The sequence below is a fragment of the Rutidosis leptorrhynchoides genome, chromosome 5, assembly GCF_046630445.1.
Source record: "Rutidosis leptorrhynchoides isolate AG116_Rl617_1_P2 chromosome 5, CSIRO_AGI_Rlap_v1, whole genome shotgun sequence".
Classification (NCBI taxonomy): Eukaryota; Viridiplantae; Streptophyta; class Magnoliopsida; order Asterales; family Asteraceae; genus Rutidosis; species Rutidosis leptorrhynchoides.
In genome coordinates this window covers 427,947,645-427,970,142 of record NC_092337.1, presented here as the reverse complement: position 1 = coordinate 427,970,142, position 22,498 = coordinate 427,947,645, and the positions used below count along the sequence as shown (strand labels likewise).

Below are 22,498 nucleotides of genomic sequence, written 5' to 3'. Positions count from 1 at the left end.
ATACAAAGATTAAGTTTAAATTTAGTCGAAATTTCTGGGTCATCACAGAAAATCTAGGGTCGTTACATGTAATGTTGAGTCTCAAAAATTTTGAACTGTTTCATATATTCAATTGACCATTGACTGTTTCCGACGATTCATGAATAATTAATTGTAAATAGATATGTGTGTGTGTATATATATATATATATATATATATATATATATATATATAATAATTCGAAATATAATTTGAAGTATTATATGTCGTTGTTATTAAAATTAATTATGTAAAATAAAATAAGAAAATAGGATATTATAATAATTATTATTTAAAATAAATCTATATATATAAATAAAGTATATTAAAAATAAATATTAAATGATTGTAATACTTGTTTGATGTTCCGATTTATACTAAGCAAGTTAAATTCAAACTTATATAATTTTAAAATAAACGGTGATTCGAAAATGAGTTATATGAATCATAGACCTATTAAAAATATAATTAGGAGCTAAATAATAAATTTTAACATTTTTTTATTCCTTCCTGAAATCGAGCGCGGACAGTTGATTTAAACTTTATTTAATAAGTTTAGACAATTAATAACCATTTTTATAAAATAATAATTAGAATAAATAAAGATATCTAATCTGAATTTTTCCGAAGACTTTTATCTGCCATTGATTATCAACGGACCACGATATACTATCCGTTATAAAACTGTCAGTAGAAACAACCAAACTAATGACTGCTAACTATGTGAGATTTAATTTACTGTGCTTGATTGATTAATACTGTGCATAATGGAAACATGTATTACCGTTTCTTCTTGTTTCTTTCCTCACAATCTCAATCTCAAATATATACTTATACTAATAGTCAGTCGATATTGTCACACTACAATTATGTACAGTAGATATATGTAAATAAAGATTGTAGACAATGTCTTATGTAATTTACGATAAGTGGCAGACAGTTTAGCTTTAGTTTTCACATGTGCTCCACACTTAGTAGACTATTAGTTAACTAAAAGATGTGTGTGTGTGTGTATATGTATATATATATATATATATATATATATATATATATATATATATATATATATATATATATATATATATATATATATATATATATATACGGATGTTGAACTGTAAAGATAAAACAATCAAAAGTATCAGTTTATCACAAGTCCACTTGCTTTCTACTTTATGACTAATTCACTAAAAATCAATCGACCATTACCCTTTTAAATCACCATCATAAACCCCACTTGCATATATTCGGTAGTGTAGGTTCATGAATCACCAATTAATCAAACTCTATATGCATATACCTATCCATACACAGAGACACAAAACCAAAACCCACTAGACACCACCTTCTTTCTTAATCACCACTTTACATTTTCTATCTGTATGTTCTATTTGCAAACCGAAACCACCACACTAAATCATCATCAACAAATATGAGTGCTGCTTCTTTTCTGCTTTCGGATAGGAAGATCAAACCATCATCCATGATTACCTTAACATCACCTTAACCCATCACAACCACTCTCTCTCAACTCAAAACTCACCTCATATCAAACCACCAATAATTACTGTTATCTTCCTTTGATGTACCCGCTATTTAAATTTCTGATTTCACTCAAAGTTTACACCTCTAACCGCCACTGATTAGCTACTATTTGTAGCTGAGAAGTAAACCCAAAACTTCGCCAACCCATGATCGATTCTTGTTTCTAGTCACTTGTGATAACCACCAACGAGGACCACCACCTTTTAACACCACGACCTTCTTTATATCACCAACCTTTTGGTTGACACTTGAAAGCATGTTTATTCTCAGGTATGAAAGAAATCTTCCGCTGTGCATTTGCTCATTTAAAAGATATTACTTGGAGTCATGCATGACATATTTCAAAAGACGTTGCATTCGAGTCGTTGAGTTCATCAAGATTATTATTAAGTCAATTATAGTTGAATATATTATGAAATGATATGCATGCCGTTAACTTTCGATGTAAAGAAAGTTTGTCTTTTAAAAACGAATGCAATATTTGTAAAATGTATCATATAGAGGTCAAGTACCTCGCGATGTAACCAAATGTAATGTATTCGTCCAGATGGATTAGGACGGGTCATTAAAGTTCGTAAACTAGTTATCATTTAAAAATGGGTTGACTTGAAGCTCGGTGGCCTAAGATTGGACCGGGTGACTTGGGATTTACTAAAATGGTATTATTATCATTATTATATGTATTATAATCAAATTCATCGTATATTTACTTTCATTGAATTAATTTAATAATTTAAAACTTAAAAATAAGAAAACTTAACAAAGAAAATAGTATTATTTGAATTTATTGTTGGAAATCAAATCCCAGGTAAAACAATAGTCTTGTATATTACTACGTATATAATTTGAACACAACTTATATAATTATATAATAAATGTTTGACTATCTTGTTTCTTTTGGAGAAATAACGAAAACTCTATAAAATTGAGCACTTTCATGAAAATTGAAAGAGCCAAAAACGAGATTACAAAGTACAATGAGCCTCGAGAATATAAAACAAAACAACTACCAGAAAAATAAACTAAATGATATCTAAACTCGAGTCACGCCCTACTACAAATGGAACAACCCATTGAAAACAACTATACATGAACCTGCAAAACAAAAGCTGCGTCCAAATACAAATTAAATGACAAAACAAAGCTAACCATGACAGCCACAACAAACATGAGGGAACCAATACCTCAACTAACACCGAGACTATTTTGACTATCTTGTCAAATACACCCTGACTTTATACAACATAAAAAAAAATTATACAAATAAAGCTTCAATTCTACATGAATAGTAAACAAAATAAAAAACAATAATCTCAAAAATAAACTCTTATTATGCCAAATAATTTAATGAAAAAGTTAATTAATATATTTGAAAATAATATTTTTTTAAAATATATTAAAAAATGATATTTTTATAAAAATCTCAAAAATAATATTTTCAAAAATTTATTTGAAAAAATAATAATCTCAAAATAAAAAAAATTAAATATCCACCATCCATCTCACTTCAATTCCTACCCTGCTTTCCGATCATCCTCCTCTACGACCTTCCAAACCACCACCTCCTCCGGCTAATCTTCTGGCCGACGATGTCGTAATTCAAATGTCGTAGCCAAATGGCTTTTCGTCTACAAAGTCGAGTGATAGTCGATTAATCTCGTTTCTGATATTCAATTTTCCGGATTCTTGGTCTCGTGATGATTGTTGGAGAGTCTTCGAGAATTACGGGACTCTCAAAGACGTGTATTTTGCTCGAAAAAAATTGTCGAGCGGCCAACGCTTCGGGTATGTCCGCTTTGATGGCATATCTGATATTGATTCCTTCGCTAAAGTTTTAAACACCATACAAGTTAATGGGAGGTGGATTCGGGCTTACAAAGCCTTGGAGAGGAATGTAGCTAAACGGGTATCCAGTAAGGATCGAGAGTTCAATTTGAATGTCGATGGTAATGAAGATTTTCCACCTGCTCCTTGGAGCCGTGGTTCGTCAAACCCTTCAAGATGGGAAGGTAAAACCTTTGCAGCATCTCTTGCAGGGTCTAACCTAAACTCCAAAGAGTCTCAGCTTCCTTTATCTAATCATATCGCGATAAAAGTCGGGGGTAAATGGATCGAATTTGATCTTCCTGATTCGGTAAGCAATCATAATCTCGTTTTTAGCTTTAACAAATATCGAATTTCTTGGTCTCTGATCGAAGTAAATAAGTCTAGATTCAAAGATGTTGACGATCGTAATAATGATGCAGACTTGAAAAAAGTTGATGTGATGAATTCTAATAACAATATAGAATGTGGTACTACAAAAGTTTGTACTAGTGGTGGGTATAATCATGCGCATGGATGTGTTACCCCAAAAGTTGATGTGATGAATTCCAATAATAATAAAGAATGTGGTACTCCAACAATTTGTGCTAGTGGTGGGTATAATGATGCACATAATGATGCGCATGGACGTGAACCGGCCAAAGTTTCTAATGTTGGAGATAATGAATCGTCAAATACGAGTTTTTTAATCTTCATGTGAGAATCATGTATCGGCAATTGTGGGTGTATTGGCAAATTATGAGCCAGCAGTTGACACTGATGAGGTTGAAGATGGTGAGTTTATTCCGGCTCCGTCCGATGATTCTCCGGCTGCGGTCTCCACACCGGATATTTATTCAGACGATGCTCCGATGTCGGGTGAAACCCAAAGGCCAAACGTTTCTGTTTCTGCTACAAATTCCAATGAAGGCCGCACATATGATGCGGATGATATTAAAGATACGAATAGAATAGGAGATGAAGAAGAATATGAAGACGTTGGTCACTGTTCCGACAACAATAACATAGGTAACCACGAACCAGAAACGGATAGAATAGAAGATGATGAGTTGGTTGGGAAATTTTTTCAAAAATGCAATGATGAACCTACTTTGGAGAATGTAGATGACGAGACATTCACCAACTTTATTAAAGGTATGTCTCCTAAAGTGATGGATGGATTTAATGGTACTAACACGCGTATAGAAAATCATATCCAGGTGATGGAATAAATTCAACATTAAAAACCCCAATAACTCCATTCAGTGATTCTAAAAGGCAATCCAGAGATAGCCCATTAGGCGAAGAAAATATAAGTAGAAGCCCATCAGATTCGAATCCCGTGATGGGCTTTACCATCTCAAATGGGCTGGGCTTTGTTTCAGAAGATGAACGTGAGGTGGGTGATCCTAGTTTAAACAAAAGGGATTGCGTCGATTTGCATAACGTAATCTCTAATTTAACATCTACTACGGTAGTTCGTTTTCGTGTTCAAAAGAGAAAAGTCCATCCATTGATTAAAAGTCATTTCATTAAATATGTTTGGGGAAGGAGAAATATGAAACGTAGCCGACGACGGGATAACTTTCGATGGCATGCTAGATTTTTTTATCGAGAATCTGATGAAACATTCGGAAGAGAACGATGATGAAGTTGTTTGTTGCTCTTGTTGCTCTTCATGCGCGTCCTCGGATTCGGAAACATAGATTCTTCAGCTAGTCGCGGTGTTTCCCTTAATGTCGTGTATTGTCCACGAGCTATTGTGTTTCCTTTAGTTTCGAGTTTTGTGTGTTATGCGTTTTTCAATTGCGCGTTGGGGTGTGGTCTCGTGTCTTGACTAGTTTCTTGCTAGTTATTTCGTGTATTTTTTTTATATTAATAAAAATTACTTGCCTTTAAAAAAAAAAAATTAAATTAATAATATATATGTACAAACAAAATTATTGTCTTCATAAACTTTTATTATGTTAAATATTGTATTTTCATGTAATACTACAGCTATTTGTGTCGACAAAATATCCCTTCCAAATCTCCAATCAATTCCTTTTTGGATTCATGTATGATTGCTTCCATGGCTACTAATCAGTACTACTGATGTTACCAGTGACAACAATAAAATGCAACAAATATGAATAATAACAACCATTCCCAACCTCTACAACGGCTGCCACGTGGTTTTGCCGCGGCGGCGATGGGTGTTTCCACCACCAACAGCAACAGCCCTAGAGCCACTAGAATCGAAAGAGAGAAAGAAAAAGAACGAACTAAACTCCGTGAACGCCACCGCCGTGCCATCACCAGTCGCATGCTTAACGGATTCCGTCAGTACGGTAACTTTCCGTTACCTGCACGCGCCGACATGAACGACGTACTCGCCGCCCTTGCTCGTCAAGCTGGTTGGACCGTTGAATCCGATGGCACCACTTTTCGTCAATCCACTCACTCTAATAAATTAGTAACATCTCATTTTATCATTTCAAGTCATTATTTATTTTATTTTATTTTTTTTGTTTAAATTATTTTACCACAAATTAGGGTTTAGCAGTTACATCGGAATGTACTATCCAATTATACCAATTTTTGGCGCTGAATATATGGAACAAAAATAGTTTCATACTACATTGGATTAATTTGCCCTAAAATACAATATAATGTATGTAGTTATTGTTAATTTGTGCATCCAGTGGCTCATTTCATAATGTAAATGGTACTTTTGTTGACATGTAATGTAAGTTTTCGTATCATTCAAACCAGTGCAACATTATTGGTTTACAAGTCATAAGAGGTATCGACACGGACAAAAGAAAATCTAAATTTCGATAACGACAGTAAGCTTTAATGTATGAAAGTATGATTCAGGCAATAGATTTTATCTGAAGTAGGTACATTTAAAATACTTAACCATTTACATTGTGACGTTAATGAGATTTGATATGTTAACAGGGAGCGTGTAATGTAACAAGATCTGTAGAGAGTCCAGTATCGAGTGGTTCATTAAAAAGTTATTCTGTGAAAGCATCGATCGATTTTCCATCATCGGTTCTCGAAATAGATGACTCTCGTTCGCCTGTTTCACTTGATTCGATTGCGGTTTCTGCTAGGGGTGGCTCGGAACTCGAGAGATACAGTGACAGTCACATTAATAATTCGGATGATTGTTTGGAGACTGATCAGGTTTGTGTTGTTTAAGTTGTCCAATTATTTGTTAAAACAATGTCTAACAGATTGTTGATGTTTAAATTGATGATTGTAGCTTATGCAAGATGGATTTAACTATATAGGGACTGCATATGTCCCTGTTTATGTAATGCTCGGAGTAAGTGATTGGTCATTTATACTTTAATTATTTTCTTATGTATGTAATTAATTCAATATGCATACTATAATTGTGTAGACTGGTTTGATCAACAAATTCTGCCAGTTGGTTGATCGTGATGCTGTTAGAAAGGAGTTAAGGTTTCTAAAATCGTTACGTGTAGATGGTGTATTTGTAGATTGTTGGTGGGGCATCGTTGAATCCCAGGGCCCACAGAAATATTGTTGGTCTGGATACCGGGAACTATTCAACATCATCCATGAATTTGAGCTGAAATTACAGGTATCAAGATTTGAAACACATTGTATGATTTTATCATTGATATGAAAGTTTATGTGGGTAGTTTAATTTTGAAGGTTGGTTTGGCGTTTCACGAGTATGGAGGAAATGATAATGGGGAAATACCCGTATCACTCCCTCAGTGGGTTCTTGATATCGGGAAAGAAAATAATGATATTTTCTTTACAGACCGTGAAGGAAGAAGAAATACCGAATGTTTATCGTGGGGTATCGATAAAGAACGAGTATTTAAAGGAAGAAGTGGCGCTGAGGTAATATTCTCATATTAGTTACTATCTTTTTTTTTTTTTTTTTTTTTTTTTTTTTTTTTTTTAAATATATGATGTTTATGCTTATGGTCTTCATGTGGCAGGTCTATTTTGATGTAATGAGAAGCTTCCGAACAGAATTTGATGATATGTTTATTGAAGGTCTTATAACTGGAATTGAAATAGGACTGGGACCCGCGGGGGAGCTAAAATATCCCTCGTTTTCAGAAAAAATGGGATGGAGTTATCCTGGTATTGGTGAGTTCCAGGTATCCGATAAACTCGTGTATTTTTTTTTTTGTGTGTGTGTATTTTATTGTAGTTTAAGAAATGTATTCGTATTTTAATATGTATATGATACCTGGTGAAAATGTATTTATATTGATTTATTAATGTGCTAGTATTTTGCAGTGTTATGATAAATATATGCAAGAGAGTTTATGTAAAGCTTCAAATCTACGTGGTCACGATAATTGGGGCAGATGTCCCGAAAATGCTGGTAGTTATAATTCCCATCCGCACGAAACCGGTTTCTTCTGTGAAAAAGGTGATTACGACAGTTACTACGGGCGCTTCTTTCTCCGATGGTATGCTCAGTCCTTAATAGATCATGCTAATACTGTGCTCTCTCTTGCAAACCTTGCGTTTGAGGAAATTCAAATATCTGTTAAGGTAATAATTTTGCAGCATTTGTACAAGGGTTTGTCGACTATTTACTCGTAGGTTATTAGGCTGAATCGGATAAACTTTTGTCTAGGAAGATTCCGGGTGTTTATTGGTGGTATAAATCTACAAGCCATGCAGCCGAGTTGACAGCTGGATATTATAATCCCGCTAACCAGGATGGATACTCGGCTCTGTTTCAGTTCTTCAAGAAATACTCGGTTGTGGTTAAGTTTGTGTGCTCAGGGGTTCATCTTTATGACCGAAATTATGAATCACTTGCTGATCCAAAAGGGTTGACTTGGCAGGTTACAAGATCTTTAATAAGCTCGCTTCAGTTGTTTTCTATTTCCTTATTATTATATTTGAATATTTAATATTGTTACAGGTATTGAATTCAGCTTGGGATGTAGGTTTGACTGTAGCGGGTCAAAATGCATCTCCATGTTATGATAAAGAAGTATTCATGAGATTAGTTGAGACTGCAAAGCCAAGCGATGATCCGGATCATCATCACTTTGCTTATTTTACTTTTCAACCGCCAATACCGCTTGTTGAAAGAACGATATTCTTCTCAGAATTGGACCACTTCATTGGATTCATGCATGGTACATTGTCCCAATTTCAAATATGTCTTCTTCTTTTTCTTTCTGATTTATGGCTTTTTTCAATTTCTTCAGCTACTGACATGATCTTCAATGAAATATTTTTAGGAGACAATGTGGGAACAGAAATGTGATTATTAATTTATCATAGAAGTTGGCTTTTGTGACGAATATTTAAATGCCAGAGTTGGTCACAAAGGTGAGCCAACAGTGCTCATAGCGTGTGTCTATTGTAACCTTATATACATCCAATTGAATGTTAACAGTGCAATTAAAAAGTAACCTGTTTGATTTGTTTACAGGTTGCTATCAATGAGTTGCTACTTATTTGCCATTTTGATCATAGCATATCCATCTTTTTATCACGTTTCGTTTGCACATTCGCTGGAGCTATAACTACGGATCTATGCAAGCCATTTGCTCAGTTTCTTCAAGTACCAGTGTCTTTTTGCTGATATTGCTAGATCAGAACTCACACATTTCATCTATTTGTGTAAGGAAGTGACTAATTCTTAACAAGTTAGTCAAAGAAATGGTATATTTTGTTATTAATCGGCGGAATATTTGCCCAAAGATTTGTAACAATTTACCATAGTTGTGGAAATGTAACTCTTAACTCTGTCAATAATGCCACCAGTTCACATCAATTTGGAACCTAGGAATTGGCTTTCAACAAATCTTGTTTGCTTTCCATGTGTGCGCTTTACTTTTTAGTTTAAACTTTAAAGTGTTCCTCTTTTGATAATGGTCGGTGATATTTCTACGGTTGAAAATGATAGATTTACCACACTTGGGCATTAAGTACTTTCACAATACAAGTATTTAATGCATGAACATAGTGGATCTATCATTTTCATCATGGTTGATGCGTTTTCAGATTTTCCTCTATCACCATGTTTTATGTTTATGTTGAATGAATGTCATAATTAGACCTGGAAAGTAGTTTATTTATAATAACTTTTTGATATGATTAATGATAGAGTAATACTCCGTATACTATATGTTAACCATGCATCCATTTCTCGTTGTTTTACTGTCTTTGAGATGTCGTTTTGAGTGTTATGTTTTTTTTTCTTTCAATTTCAATGACTATTTTTTTCCCCTTTCCGCCCCATTGAAGCTGGGCCAACCGCAACACTCGTTTTAATCATTGGTTAGCACAACAATAGGAATGCAATGTAGATAATAATGTATGTGACTAATGGCATAATTACATACCTTTTCCTTCTTTGGGACACGTATCAAAGAAGTTTGCCTAAAATTACGGTTTGATTGCAAATGTGGCTTCGTATAATTTAAAACTCCATAAATGTAATTTGAAAGATTCAACGGCCATTTCCCATTTTATACTCAACACAGTTAACAAAATTTTAACTTTTGCCAATTTTGGTAAATTAAATTCTACTTTATACTATGTTTTTATGCAACCCATAAACAACACATACAAACTTAAAGCCTTTCCTTTTCATTGATCTCATTGTAATGATCAAGTTAACTTCCTGTAACATCTCTCCCTTTGTGACCCTTTCTAAATCTACATTCTAATATTCTAACATTCTAATATTAAATCTAAAACACAATTTGTTATATAAAGTTTTTTTGTTAGTGATCTAACAATGTCGAAGAGTACAAGCTCTGGTTATGGCACACTCCCAACGAGCACCCCAGTCGCTGATCAAATGTTGCCACCATCAACACCTAATACATTGATCGCACGTGCAAGGTTCCACACCGAAAATTTTATGGCTAGGCGTCGTCCATGGAAAGAATGTTTGAATTACACCGCCATTACTCGACCAATAAGCTACGATGATGCTACACGTCGAATAAAAAGAAACCTAAATTACTTTCGAGTCAATTACGCTATGGTGATCCTTTTGATACTTTTTCTTAGCCTTATTTATCAACCGGTTTCAATGATTACTTTTTTGATAGTATTTGTTGGTTGGTTTTTCCTTTACTTCTTTCGCGATCCTCGCAGTCCTGTTGTGATTTTTAACCATGTGTTTGATGACCGTGTTGTCCTGATGGCGTTAAGTTTGTTGACGGTTTTTGCGTTGGCTTGTACTGATGTGGGAGTGATACTATTAGTGGCTATAGGCGTTGGGGCGGCAATTGTGGTGGTACATGCCGGAATAAGAAGCACCGATGACTTGTTTCTTGATGAAGAGGAAACTAATGATTCGGGGTTGGTTTCTGTTGTTGGTGGCAATTAGTCCATATGAACAATTCAGGCTTTAATTCAAAATGTTTGTGTTTGATTTCGGTTGATCTTGTAGGCTGCAATTTTGTGTTTGATAAATTTGATGACTGTTTACTATTATATGCATTCTTACTATGTAAGTACTGATAAAATGTTGTCTAAATGTAAATGAGACACAAATTTCTCTGTTTCTATGCTGTAACAATTTGTTTACCATTAGTTTTCTTTCAAATATATGTAATTATGGATATGGATACAACGGTACATTACTATGAAATTACTATGAAAATGGAGAGTTAATCTGAAATCAATTAAAATTAAAATCAATAAATAAACATAAACAACAATTATAAAATGAATGAAATAATAGTACATTATTGATGTTTCTAAGTTCAAAACATCCTTTTATTAAAAGGTTATGTTATCTATGATGTCTTATAAAATGTATTTTAATGGGGAGTATCACGTACACCACCAAAATTTATCCATACACCACTATAAATGCGGCTGTATACTACAACATTTTAATGCATGTTTTGCGGTGTATGGATAATATTGATGGTGTACGGATCATCACCCGATTTTAATAAATATGATTCTGCACAAATTTCCTGTTGCCATTGAGAAAATCACCAACTATTTTCAAGCATGGTTGTAGCACCTGTTCTTCCCATGCAGCTGCAGCTTCCTTACCGCGTTTCTTGAACACTTTAGTCGCATCCACACGATTGATCGGCCACATCAGCTCATCCTTTAGTCGACAGATCTTCGATATCTGAGAATCGGTCAGTTTACATGTGTTTGACTTTATGTCAGAAATTGCAACTTGCAGTAGATTTTCAGCTGTCTTGTTGTTTACTTCTGTTTCCGCTTGCAGATAGTTTTCTAGTTCAGGAACACCAATCGATTTACGTATACCTTTTGTGTAATCAGCGTTTGGCTTAAATATACCTCCCACTTCATCAACAAGTCCTGCGTAGAATTACAGCATTAGTGTATTTTTTTCCCCCAAAAAATAGTGTTATTTATGAAGTTACAGAAGAAAATTATACATAAAGTTTTCAACTTTTTCCTTCATGTATGTCTATTATGTTTTTTCACAATCTGTAACGCCATTATGTAAAGACAAAGTTACGCGGTTGGTCACAAGTTTGTTCAAAATTGCATGTATGAGTCTAAAGTTTTTTTTGACGTGGATACCCCTGACATTTCACATGTTGCGTGGTTGGTCCCCAACACTAAAGACTGTTAGTCAACTTCCGTTAACTGACCACATGTGCTTCTCACATGAGGGTATTTGACTAACGGTCGTTAGCGTTTGCGGACCAACCACACAACATGTGCAAACGTTAGGGACAACCGCGTCAAGAAAAAACTTTAGCCCCGTCCGTGAAATTCTGAACAAACTTTAGGACCAACCGAGTAGTTTTTTATTATTTCAATTTAAGAAAATAAAGTACCTTCAATCACCATTTGATCTACACGTCGTTGAACATACGAGTACAGTACGGGTACAGAAACGTCCAGCCATATAAAACAACACTCATATTTAGAGAGAAAACCAAACAAGGGATCTTCGACAAGTTTTTCGATGAAAGAGTTTGATCCACCAGCAATCACGGGTAGTTTACCCGACCTACCTACCCGTCGAATAAATGCTAGTGCATCGTAACAAAAGTCTTGAGCAGTGTATTCATAATCAGGGTCAATATGGCCTAACATATGGTGTGGCACACCTTTCTTTTCATGTTCTGTAATTTTGTTGGTGACGATATCAAGACCTTTGAAGACTTGCATCTTATCGGAGTTTATTATCTCGCCGGAGTATTTGGTGGCAATGTCCACCGCTAGACGAGATTTTCCAGTGCCCGTTGCTCCCATAATGAAAATGACTGGTTGCTTTTTAAATCGAGTTTCCGAGGTGATTGAAATATATCTCTTAGAAAACCTTCAAAAACGATAAATATAGGAAAATGAGATTAAATTTCTTTGTTCGAAAATGTAAATGTTCATAAAATGATAACAAGCAAGAACAATAGTCAATATTCAGACTTTCAGAGCCACTTTCTTTAGAAGTATACATAGATGCAACACATTCATGCAATCATACAAGTCTGTGTATCTACGTGTGCGCTGCATTACATAAATATTTATGTGCGCGCTGCACACATTAAGCGATTATCTGTTTTTGTATAGTAGTAACTATCAAGTATTTATGTGTACATAAGTGTACTTATGATGATGTACTAATAAGGCCTAACTAAAGATGCCATTTACTACGAAAACCACTCGATTAAAAAAAAAAAAAAAAAAAAAAAAAAAAAAAAAAAAAAAACACGAGATGAGCTTACATGTTTATAAAGTTGACGGAGGAAGATCTTAGAAAAGCTATATGAAATTTCAAAACTTATGAAACCTTAAATATAAGTATATACTATGAGTACTGTATAAAGGAAAAGAAATGCAAAATTCAGTTATTGAATCTGATCAAGAAGTAAATGATAATCTCACAATAATGTTCATAAAATATGTGAAACCATTTATAGGCGTGAGAGGGAGGTAAAATTTGGTGTAAAAAAATGAAATTTTCACTATATATATTTTGTGGTCAACAGCAAAAGGTCTTGATAAACAGAGACTATTTCCATGACCAAAAGATGCATATTCAATGTAATATTAACATGTTATAAAGACCATACTTTTCTAATGCTTGAATTTATTTAAGGTGGCAACATTTTCATCAATCAGTTTGACCAAATTATATATTAATAAAGCCTTAAAACTTTATTCAAGGTCACAGTGTTTATCTTAGAATCTTTCTTGTTAAGACTCCCATTCTTCTCTAACAAAGTACTTGTGACTTTGGTCTTGTTCTATTTGGTGACACGATAACCATTGAGCATGACCGTAGTTCTCTAGTTTGAAATAAATCCGTAAGAGACTCGATAACCATTGACAATGACCATTGTTATCTAGATTGAAATAAATCCGTGAGAGACACGAAACATGCGATTAGCCGTAAGTTATATTCAATTTTTTTAGTAAATATCTTTGAGGTCTTCATGTATCAAACTGATATGCCTAGCTTACTACTAGCCACACCATCATCTGCATGTTTTAAGTAACATATCAAGAGGTTCAGATAATGTAATTTCAAGAATAAGCCCCCTTGCAAGAGGTCTCAAATTTGAATTTTGTGGTCGTCAGGGGGGAAAGGGGAGTAATCTTGCTTGGCTGCGTTATGAGGTTGGATTACTCGCTCTCCCAAGTAACCTGAACAAGAAAAAGCTTGTGACTTCGACTTTTGAGGTCTCTAATGTGTTTGATGATTAAGTTTTCACCAAGGAATGGATCCGTTTTCAGATGAAAAAGATATTTAACACATTCGATGAAACTAATGAACTTTAGAAGACATTAAAAATCAGGTAGATATAGATCAAGTATTTGATAGCAACATGACACATTACAGGTGACATCGAAGCATTACAGAAACAGAGTAGAGAGTATTAATCTTTCCAAAAAATAGACACAGTTTTTTTTTTTTGTACACTATACAATAATTAACAGCCTCAAAACAAAGATTCTTCTATATGAAAAACTTCCTCCACCTAACCCTCTACACTGCACATATAATTCTCACTATCTGTGTCCAATAACCAAGATCTTTGTGCATTTGCATCCAAATTGAAGTTCAGGATGTCAAGGTAAGGAACTTTGTAGATCCACCCGTGCAAGTGGCGTGCTAAAGTTGAACATTACATAGGTGTTGCGCATTGCAGTATGTATTAGAAAGCAAGCTGCAAGTAACCATCCCTCGCTCGTTCAAACTTACATAAAACATTCAACGAACAGCACAAGTGACATAATTATTCCTGCAATGAACCAAGAATAATGCTATGCAAACAAAATAATAGGCAGTAATAAAAAAATAGGTATACTATAATCAAGTGATTTGGTAGTCTCCCTTGCAAAGGCAGTAACTTCAGATATCTAATATAATAAAGAACTAAGAACCAAAGTAAAAGCATATGAATTGAAGTTTACAATCTGATTCTAGCTTACAAAAGGACTTCACATATATTCATAGAAGTTATGTTTTACCATCAGTATTAGAAAGTATGATCTGATTCTAGTTTTAACATGTATACAATAACATTAATTTAGAATTTTGATCACTTATTTGCAAGGTCTTTTTTACACATAAACTCAATCAACTCCTGTTAAATATACAATATACAGACAAAAATATAACCTAAATCAGCAAGAAAACAACTTCCAGCCCTAATGAAAAATAGTAAAGAACAAAAATAGCATAAAACCATAACAAGATTCAAAATCAAATAAAACAAATAATATTTTTATTCACATGAACGCATATTAGTTATACAATCAAGGTTAACAGCTACAAATACACTGTATTTATGATCGATACAAAATAATGACATCAACTTCTTTCAATTGATTAGCTCAATTGGCACATCAATCATTATACATCTACAATCAAGGTATCAAACCACCAACATCATAAAATTAATAGCAAAATGCAATAATTTCATTCCTCAATTATTAATTAAATTAAATTAATGAAACCTTTCGTGATATTTTCTGAGCTCAAATCAGGATCTCCATCTTTCACAATACATATACATATATACGTATACATATCTCATTTAATAGCATGACGGCTACTGATAAACATTTACAGCAGTTTCCGATTCACTTGATGCAAGTCGGGATCGGAGTTGATCGAAATGAATCTGAGGAGTTTTCCGGCGATACCGTTCCCGACCTGCACCAAGCGAATCAGAGGCAGCTGTAATGAAACACGAACATATAGATACAGAAGAAGCCGTATGCAATAACATAGGAATAATATGAACCCTATCTTTCGTGGTGAAAGAAATATAGTGCAGGTAGGTTATTTAATGCGTAAAGGATCCAATGAAATTGTGTCACGTGGAAATGGTGTAAAAAGTCGGTGCGACGTTGGCGAATTTATCAATCGGTCGTTAAAAATAGGGTAAGAAGAAAAGGGATCCCGTTTTGGGGAAGTGACGAAAATATCCTTGTAAAGAAATGTGCGGTGTAAAATGAGGAATGGTAAAAGTGTAAATATGTATGAAGTTTGCCTTGGTGATGGACAGATTGTCGGCAAGTGGGTTGACTGGTGAATTACTCTAAGCTTTTAAATTTTATAGAACTGGTATATATAGAACAAAATTAGCATATTAAACACCTTTCAAATAAGATTAAATTTGAGAGACAAAAATATAAATAAAAAATAAAAAGTAGAACTATAAAGTAACAAAATAAAATATAATGATGAGATTTTTTAAATTACGTGTTTTTATCCAATAACTATTAATATGAAACTTAGAAAATGTTATTCTTAACGAACCCTTTTTGTTTGTTATTAAGAAAACTTCATATCTACGTTAAATATGAGTTTAGAAAATGATTTGCGCTAGTGAAAACTTTCATTAGATAGGCATGATAAAGTGGGCATGGTTAGTGAAAGGATTGTGAATAATTTGACTGTGTTTTGAGATGGTTGGATTATTTTGTTTGATATTTTGTAACTTGCGTATTGTAATTGTACATTTTATTTATCGTGAGATATATTTGTTGACATTGTTAAATAGAGTGTTTAACGAAGGGTTATGTTGATGTGACGTTAATTTAAATGAAATAAGTTCAAAGAAAATTGTAATTAACTAAGGAGTAGACATGACGCTTATCAGGATGCCAAATTAAAATAAGATCTTTAACATCATTAATCCAAGGTAAACAATTGCAGATTGGGCCGAGTCAAACGCGGACATCTAGAAACAATTTAGTCCCTAAGAAAGTCTAGATCTTTATTTGGCGTACTAAAAAATGTTGTCTTTCTGTTACGATTGAGTTAGACAAAGAGGTATGGATTTAAACTCGGTCCGATGTGTCCATTTGTGATGATGAATTAGAAACGTGGAACATGCACTAGTCATGTGCAAGGATGCCTTGGATATTTGGGAGCGGGTAGATAAATGACGGGGATTCGGGAATGTGAGAAATCTAAGTATCAATGAAGCTTTCAACGGGAATTGTAATCGGAATACATCAGAAGTCGGGTCATTTCTTTGGCAAGCGGTGATGGACGTGCTCATTGCTTTGATTTGAAAAAAAAAACTAGCTTATAACCCGCGACTTCGAGGAATTTTGCATATGAAATTTTGTAACTTCTATGAACATGACGCATTTTAATAGAATTTCCCTAGCGGAAGCATGTATTTTAAGATATTTTGAGCTCTCCAGGCTCTGTTCATGGCCACCAGTATTTTGTAAAGCCAACATCTCATGTTGCTTCCTAGAACTATGTTCTCATTGGGCTCGTTTGAATGTTTAGTTGGTTCATCTTCAAGTAATGACCTACCGCAAAAGAGACATGAAAGTCACCATGAGAATCTCAAATTTTCGAAGTAAACTATTAACTTAATTTATTAGCTCGTATTTATCATCTTAATATGTACTACTCTTAAGATGAAGCTTAGTTGCTGCAAATTTGGATAAACATAATTTGTGATGATGTCAACTTGGCGTAATTGACTAACATAAATATACGCATACACGATAATAATCGGGTAATATACGGAGTATTCAAAGCATATTAACACTAAAATAAAGAATATACATAAAAAAATTTAATGAACAAAATCAGAGATCTTTTAAAAAGTAGAAAATTAGCATACCCAAAATTGTCAAACTTTAAATAGACAGCAGAGTCCCATCATGATCAGTGAGCTTGGGCTCGGGCATTCTGAGTGCATCTAACATCCAACGAAGGAACCGTATGTCCTTCAAACAGATCACAAGAACTGCAACAGACTTGGTGAAATTAAGACATGTATAGGGATTAAAAGGTAGATAAGAGCAGGCAAAAAGCACAATCGCACTCACCACATTAAGAATTTGAAGGTAAGCAGTAGGAGCAAAAGGTAAGTGACTTATAATTATAAATCTAAACTATTTTGTAAACAAACTGCACTCACCAAGCACATCATATGCAGACCAAAATATTAAGTGACATATTCGTCAATAACCATTTTGCAAGTAACTAAACTAACCACCATGGCACAATTGTTTAGTTAATTTTCAGTCTTATACACTGTCATTATAGTGTTCATGACTCCACTTGAAGCAGTACTTAACTTGAAATAAGAAAATTTGCCACATTTAAAGCTTGATAGTACAAATAAATATGTGATAAAAAACAAAACAATTTCTTTTCACATCAAAATGCCATCTTTTTGCATACTGTCTTCTATTACTATGAATTTTTAGTTTCAATACAAATAAATATACAAAAGTATGATGACCCGAAAAATTTCGACTAATTTAAATCAATTCTCTATATAATTTAATATTATGTAATATATATATATATATATATATATATATATATATATATATATATATATATATATATATATATATATATATATATATATATATATATATATATATATATATATATATATATATATATATATATATATATTATAAGATGTACAAGTAAAACACTAATTGCTACTGTAAAAACGACTTTGCTACAGTAAAATACTATTTGCTACAGTAAAACACTATTTGCTACAGTAAAACACTATTTGCTACATTGAAACCGTATTTTGCTACAGCGCTACAGTGAAAACGACTTTGCTACAGTGATTTGCTACAGTACCACTATTTGATGTCGACGAACTAGCAAACAAAAACAGAAAAAGCGGCCATGCGATCGCATGGCAAAAACACTGAAAACTCATGCGATCGCATGAGCTACAGTAAATCGAAAAGTACTATAAAAGGCCGGTTTTGCTCGACGATTTTTCTCAATTCATTCTTATTCTGTACTTAAAATTTATATTTATAATTTTAATTATAATTTTAAGTTTAATAATAATAAAGTATATTCGAGGGTATTTTTAATTCGGGTTTCAAACCGTTTTAAAATAAGGAAATATTGGGTATTGTTCGGGGTATTGTTCTTGAATCCAAGGCCAACCATACAGTCGTCTACCATCATTACGTCTACGCAATTTGCCTACAATATTGAGTCTCAATATTGAATCGTGAGTTTATAGTCTCCCTTTTTAAATACTTTAAATATTTTTGGGCTGAGAATACATGCAATTTATTTTAAACGCGATAAGACACAAGTACATACTAAATTCTACACTGAGTTAAACTGAAAATCCCTTAGCTTTGGTAACTAGTAGCTGCCAGTACATAGGATATGGACTGGTGGGCGCGAATAATTGTATATGGATCCATAGGGCTTGACATCCCCGTCCGAGCTAGAGCGCTAGCCTTTTAACGGACGTATGTTATTTGAGTTTAAGACACGTTGGTTTGCGTGTATTAAAACGAATGGGGTAATTATCATTATAGCGTTAAGTTTAGTTACCAGGGTGCTCTGTTACGTAGAATCTATTGATAAACTTTTGATGAAATCTTGTGGTCTATCTTTATATATGTTTATGACTCGAGCAATTAAACCTATAACTCACCAACATTCGTGTTGACTTTTTAGCATGTTTTATTCTCAGGTCCTTAGAATGCTTCCGCTGTGATGTGCTTGTTGCCTGCATGGAGTCTCTCATGCTTTGTACAAAGTTTATTGCATTCAAAATAAAAATGCGTTGTGTAATAAATAATTGGACTGTGATATCAACCTGTAAATTAAAGACTTATGTATTTCGGGGTTTTGCTTATACCTAAGCACTCGCCCACATGTTTATAACTTTCTATGTTTAGAAAGTCACTTATTTTAATGAATGCAATATTTTATCAAAACGTATCATATAGAGGTCAAAACCTCACTGTGGAATCAATGATTAACGTGCCACGTCAATAGCGATTTTGACGGGTCGTTACAGTTGGTATCAGAGCTTGAGGTCATAGGGAACCAGAAATTACATTAGTGTGTTTAACTGGTAATTGTTAGGATGAAGTAGTGAGTCTGGACTATGACCATATCTGTTTTTACTGATTTTTGCTTATCATTTGGTTAAAAACATTATATGTGATATCTTTATATGTTAACGTAATTGTTGTTTCAATTATGTGATAGATGACTTCTTATAATCCTATCATTTTGTACGACTCGGAATCGGACACTGAATCTATTCTATCCACAACTGAAAAGGGCGTTCCAATACCTATTAAAGAAGAAATTGTGTTAGCCGGGGAATCTCAACTCCCGGTAAACCCAGAGGAGGTTTCAGCTCCACCCAGCTTTAGTTTTCCGGAGCCACAGTATCGTTGGCATGGACCCATGATCCCTGGAGTAAACGAGGATCGTCCATTTCTAAACAAATATGGACATTGGTCCAGATATACCACCGACGAGCGGGTTGTGCCGATTACGCCTGGCAGATTTCGGTTCATGACCACCGGTACATATTCTCGCAGTTCGTCATCATATTCTCCTACACATGACTCAGACAGTTCGTCATCAGACGAAATCAGTAAGGAGGAGGATTTCGCTAATGAAATAAAAGAGTTCACTAAGGAGAAATTCCAACTTGCTATAGATAATAAAAACAACCACAATAATAAAAAGTCCTTAATTATTAAAAAGGAACATGACCATTCGATCCATAACCACCCTTATTGTATTAAACCCATTGAGGCAACGGGTACCTCAAAACCCCAACCAAAAATAAAATACACTGCCAGAATGTCTGTTGGACCATGTGCACACAAACAATTGGCAGAGAGAACCAAATGGGAAGAAGTTTCTGATAGTTCTGAATAAACGACCCCGCAACCATAAATCTTCCATGCGCTATTCTATTGCTTATGTGTGCTACTCTATCTTGTTATGTAAAATAAGCATATGTAAAATATCAGTATTGTATGGTATTGTATTATTTTGGTTTATTAATAATAAATGCATGGAATGATTATTTGTATTATTACTACTTCTTATTATTATTATTACATAATAATGTAGTAACTCGCTATAATTTTTCATAGTGAAATATTATTAGGATTTTAGTAGTTAATTCCTTGTACTAGCTAATATGTATGAACTTAACGGGTAGGTAATACCCTAGAAATAATTATAAAATGCTAATAAGAAGAAAAGGCTTTTATAATAATCGGTTCATATTATTAATATGCTACGATTAACTATTGACAACTCATTTTACCTATAATATTCTATATGATTAAATTATATCTGTTGTGTTTATTGAAGAAACATGTCTCAAATGTCGGATGCTGAGTTTGAGCAACTAGTCGAGAAACGTGTGAATGAAAGAATTGTTGCAGCCGAGGCAGCAAAAGCAACAGCCGAAGCAGCAGCCAAAGCAGCAGCCGTAAACACAAACTCACGAAACGGATGCTCATACAAAACTTTTCAAGGATGCAAACCACAGACGTTTAGTGGAATCGAGGGACCAGTCGGTCTAACCCGATGGTTTGAAAAGATGGAGTCCGTTTTCAAAATCAGTAATTGTGCAAACGGAGACAAGTCAAAGTATGCTTCGTGCACGTTGCAAGATGGTGCACTTACTTGGTGAAACAATTATGCTAAAGCAGAAGGAATAGATACGACATATGATATCTCTTGGGAAGAACTGAAAAAGATGCTAATCGAGGAGTACTGTCCTCGAAACGAGATCAGAAAAATGGAATCTGAGTTACGTAATCTGAAGGTTATCGGTGCGAATCTCAATAACTATGAAAAGCGTTTCATGGAACTAGCCTTGTTGTGAAAGGACCCATCCTAATCCATCCGGATGAAGTCCATATCGATTATAAACGATTCACAACAGTTGATTACATCGCGAGGCACTTCACCTCTATATGATACATTATACAAACATTGCATTCGTTTTTGAAAAGACAATCTTTCATTTACATTGAAAGTTGACAACATGCATACTATATCATAATAAGTCCAATTATAATTGACTTAATAATAATCTTGATGAACTTGACGACTCGAATGCAACATCTTTTGAAATATGCTATGAATAACTCCAAGTAATGTCCTTAAAATGAGCAAATGCACAGCGGAAGATTTATCGCATACCTGAGAATAAACATGCTTTCAAGTGTCAACCAAAAGGTTGGTGAGTTCATTAGTTTAACATAAATAATCATTTCCATCAATTTAATAGACCACAAGATTTCATATTTCCATTTCTCATAAACATACGTCCCATGTATAGAGACAAAAATATCATTCATATGGATTGAACACCTGGTAACCGACATTCACAATATGCATATAAGAATATCCCCATCATTCTGGGATCCTCCATCGGACATGATATAAATTTCGAAGTACTAAAGCATCCGGTACTTTAGATGGGGCTTGTTGGGCCCGATAGATCTATCTTTAGAGTTCGCGTCATTTAGGGTGTCTGTTCCCTAATTCTTAGATTACCAGACTTAATAAAAAGAGGCATATTCGATTTCGATAATTCAACCATATAATGTAGTTTCGATTACTCGTGTCTATCTCGTAAAACATTTATAAAAACAGCACATGTATTCTCAGTCCCAAAAATATATATTGCAAAAACATTTAAAAAGGGAGTAATGAAACTCACCATAATGTATTTTGTAGTAAAAATACATATAACGACATTGGACAAGTGTAGGGTTGGCCTCGGATTCGCGAACCTATATCATTTATATATCTATTAAAGCATATAATGGAAATCACAAATTTTATTGATTAATTATATATTATATGTATATTTGTAGTTATATAGAGTTTATACTAATTTTCTATTTAAAATATAT

General features: G+C 33.8%; 3 protein-coding genes and 1 long non-coding RNA gene across 4 annotated transcripts; 2 read left to right on the top strand and 2 right to left on the bottom strand.

The window, feature by feature from the left end:
- The first annotated feature begins 5,384 nt into the window (after positions 1-5,384).
- On the top strand, positions 5,385-9,135 carry LOC139847100 (beta-amylase 8). Its single transcript, XM_071836704.1, has 11 exons — positions 5,385-5,822; positions 6,311-6,541; positions 6,621-6,683; positions 6,762-6,965; positions 7,040-7,234; positions 7,336-7,500; positions 7,643-7,903; positions 7,993-8,202; positions 8,283-8,502; positions 8,608-8,698; positions 8,802-9,135. The coding sequence occupies exons 1-10, from the start codon at positions 5,496-5,498 to the stop codon at positions 8,631-8,633; spliced, it is 1,902 nt and encodes a 633-aa protein (XP_071692805.1). The 5' UTR covers positions 5,385-5,495; the 3' UTR covers positions 8,634-8,698; positions 8,802-9,135.
- Positions 9,136-10,115: 980 nt separating this feature from the next.
- On the top strand, positions 10,116-10,715 carry LOC139850051 (PRA1 family protein E-like). Its single transcript, XM_071839646.1, has one exon. It carries the CDS (start codon positions 10,116-10,118, stop codon positions 10,713-10,715), a length of 600 nt encoding a protein of 199 aa, XP_071695747.1.
- A 267-nt stretch (positions 10,716-10,982) lies between these two features.
- On the bottom strand, positions 10,983-13,655 carry LOC139850050 (adenylate isopentenyltransferase 5, chloroplastic-like). The gene is made up of 4 exons (XM_071839645.1): positions 13,609-13,655; positions 12,163-12,650; positions 11,364-11,674; positions 10,983-11,003 (listed from the first exon to the last, which is right to left on the bottom strand). Exons 1-4 carry the CDS (start codon positions 13,653-13,655, stop codon positions 10,983-10,985), a joined length of 867 nt encoding a protein of 288 aa, XP_071695746.1.
- Positions 13,656-14,112: 457 nt separating this feature from the next.
- Positions 14,113-15,582, bottom strand: LOC139850486 (uncharacterized). Its single transcript, XR_011760048.1, has 2 exons — positions 15,293-15,582; positions 14,113-14,574 (listed from the first exon to the last, which is right to left on the bottom strand). It is a non-coding gene; the product is annotated as an uncharacterized lncRNA (long non-coding RNA).
- Between the last annotated feature and the right edge of the window lie 6,916 nt (positions 15,583-22,498).

What these genes read in the sequence shown, in the direction of transcription:
- LOC139847100 (XM_071836704.1), top strand. Translation starts at nt 5,496, where the DNA reads ATGAATAATAACAACCATTCCCAACCTCTACAACGGCTGCCACGTGGT. An exon ending in CCACTCACTCTAATAAATTA is followed by an intron (nt 5,823 to 6,310) that starts GTAACATCTCAT and finishes ATATGTTAACAG; the next exon opens with GGAGCGTGTAATGTAACAAG. An exon ending in AAGGAAGAAGTGGCGCTGAG is followed by an intron (nt 7,235 to 7,335) that starts GTAATATTCTCA and finishes TTCATGTGGCAG; the next exon opens with GTCTATTTTGATGTAATGAG.
- LOC139850051 (XM_071839646.1), top strand. Translation starts at nt 10,116, where the DNA reads ATGTCGAAGAGTACAAGCTCTGGTTATGGCACACTCCCAACGAGCACC.
- LOC139850050 (XM_071839645.1), bottom strand. Translation starts at nt 13,655, where the DNA reads ATGGTTATCGAGTCTCTTACGGATTTATTTCAAACTAGAGAACTACG. An exon ending in TTTCAAACTAGAGAACTACG is followed by an intron (nt 12,651 to 13,608) that starts GTCATGCTCAAT and finishes TCGTTTTTGAAG; the next exon opens with GTTTTCTAAGAGATATATTT. An exon ending in AGATCAAATGGTGATTGAAG is followed by an intron (nt 11,675 to 12,162) that starts GTACTTTATTTT and finishes AATTCTACGCAG; the next exon opens with GACTTGTTGATGAAGTGGGA.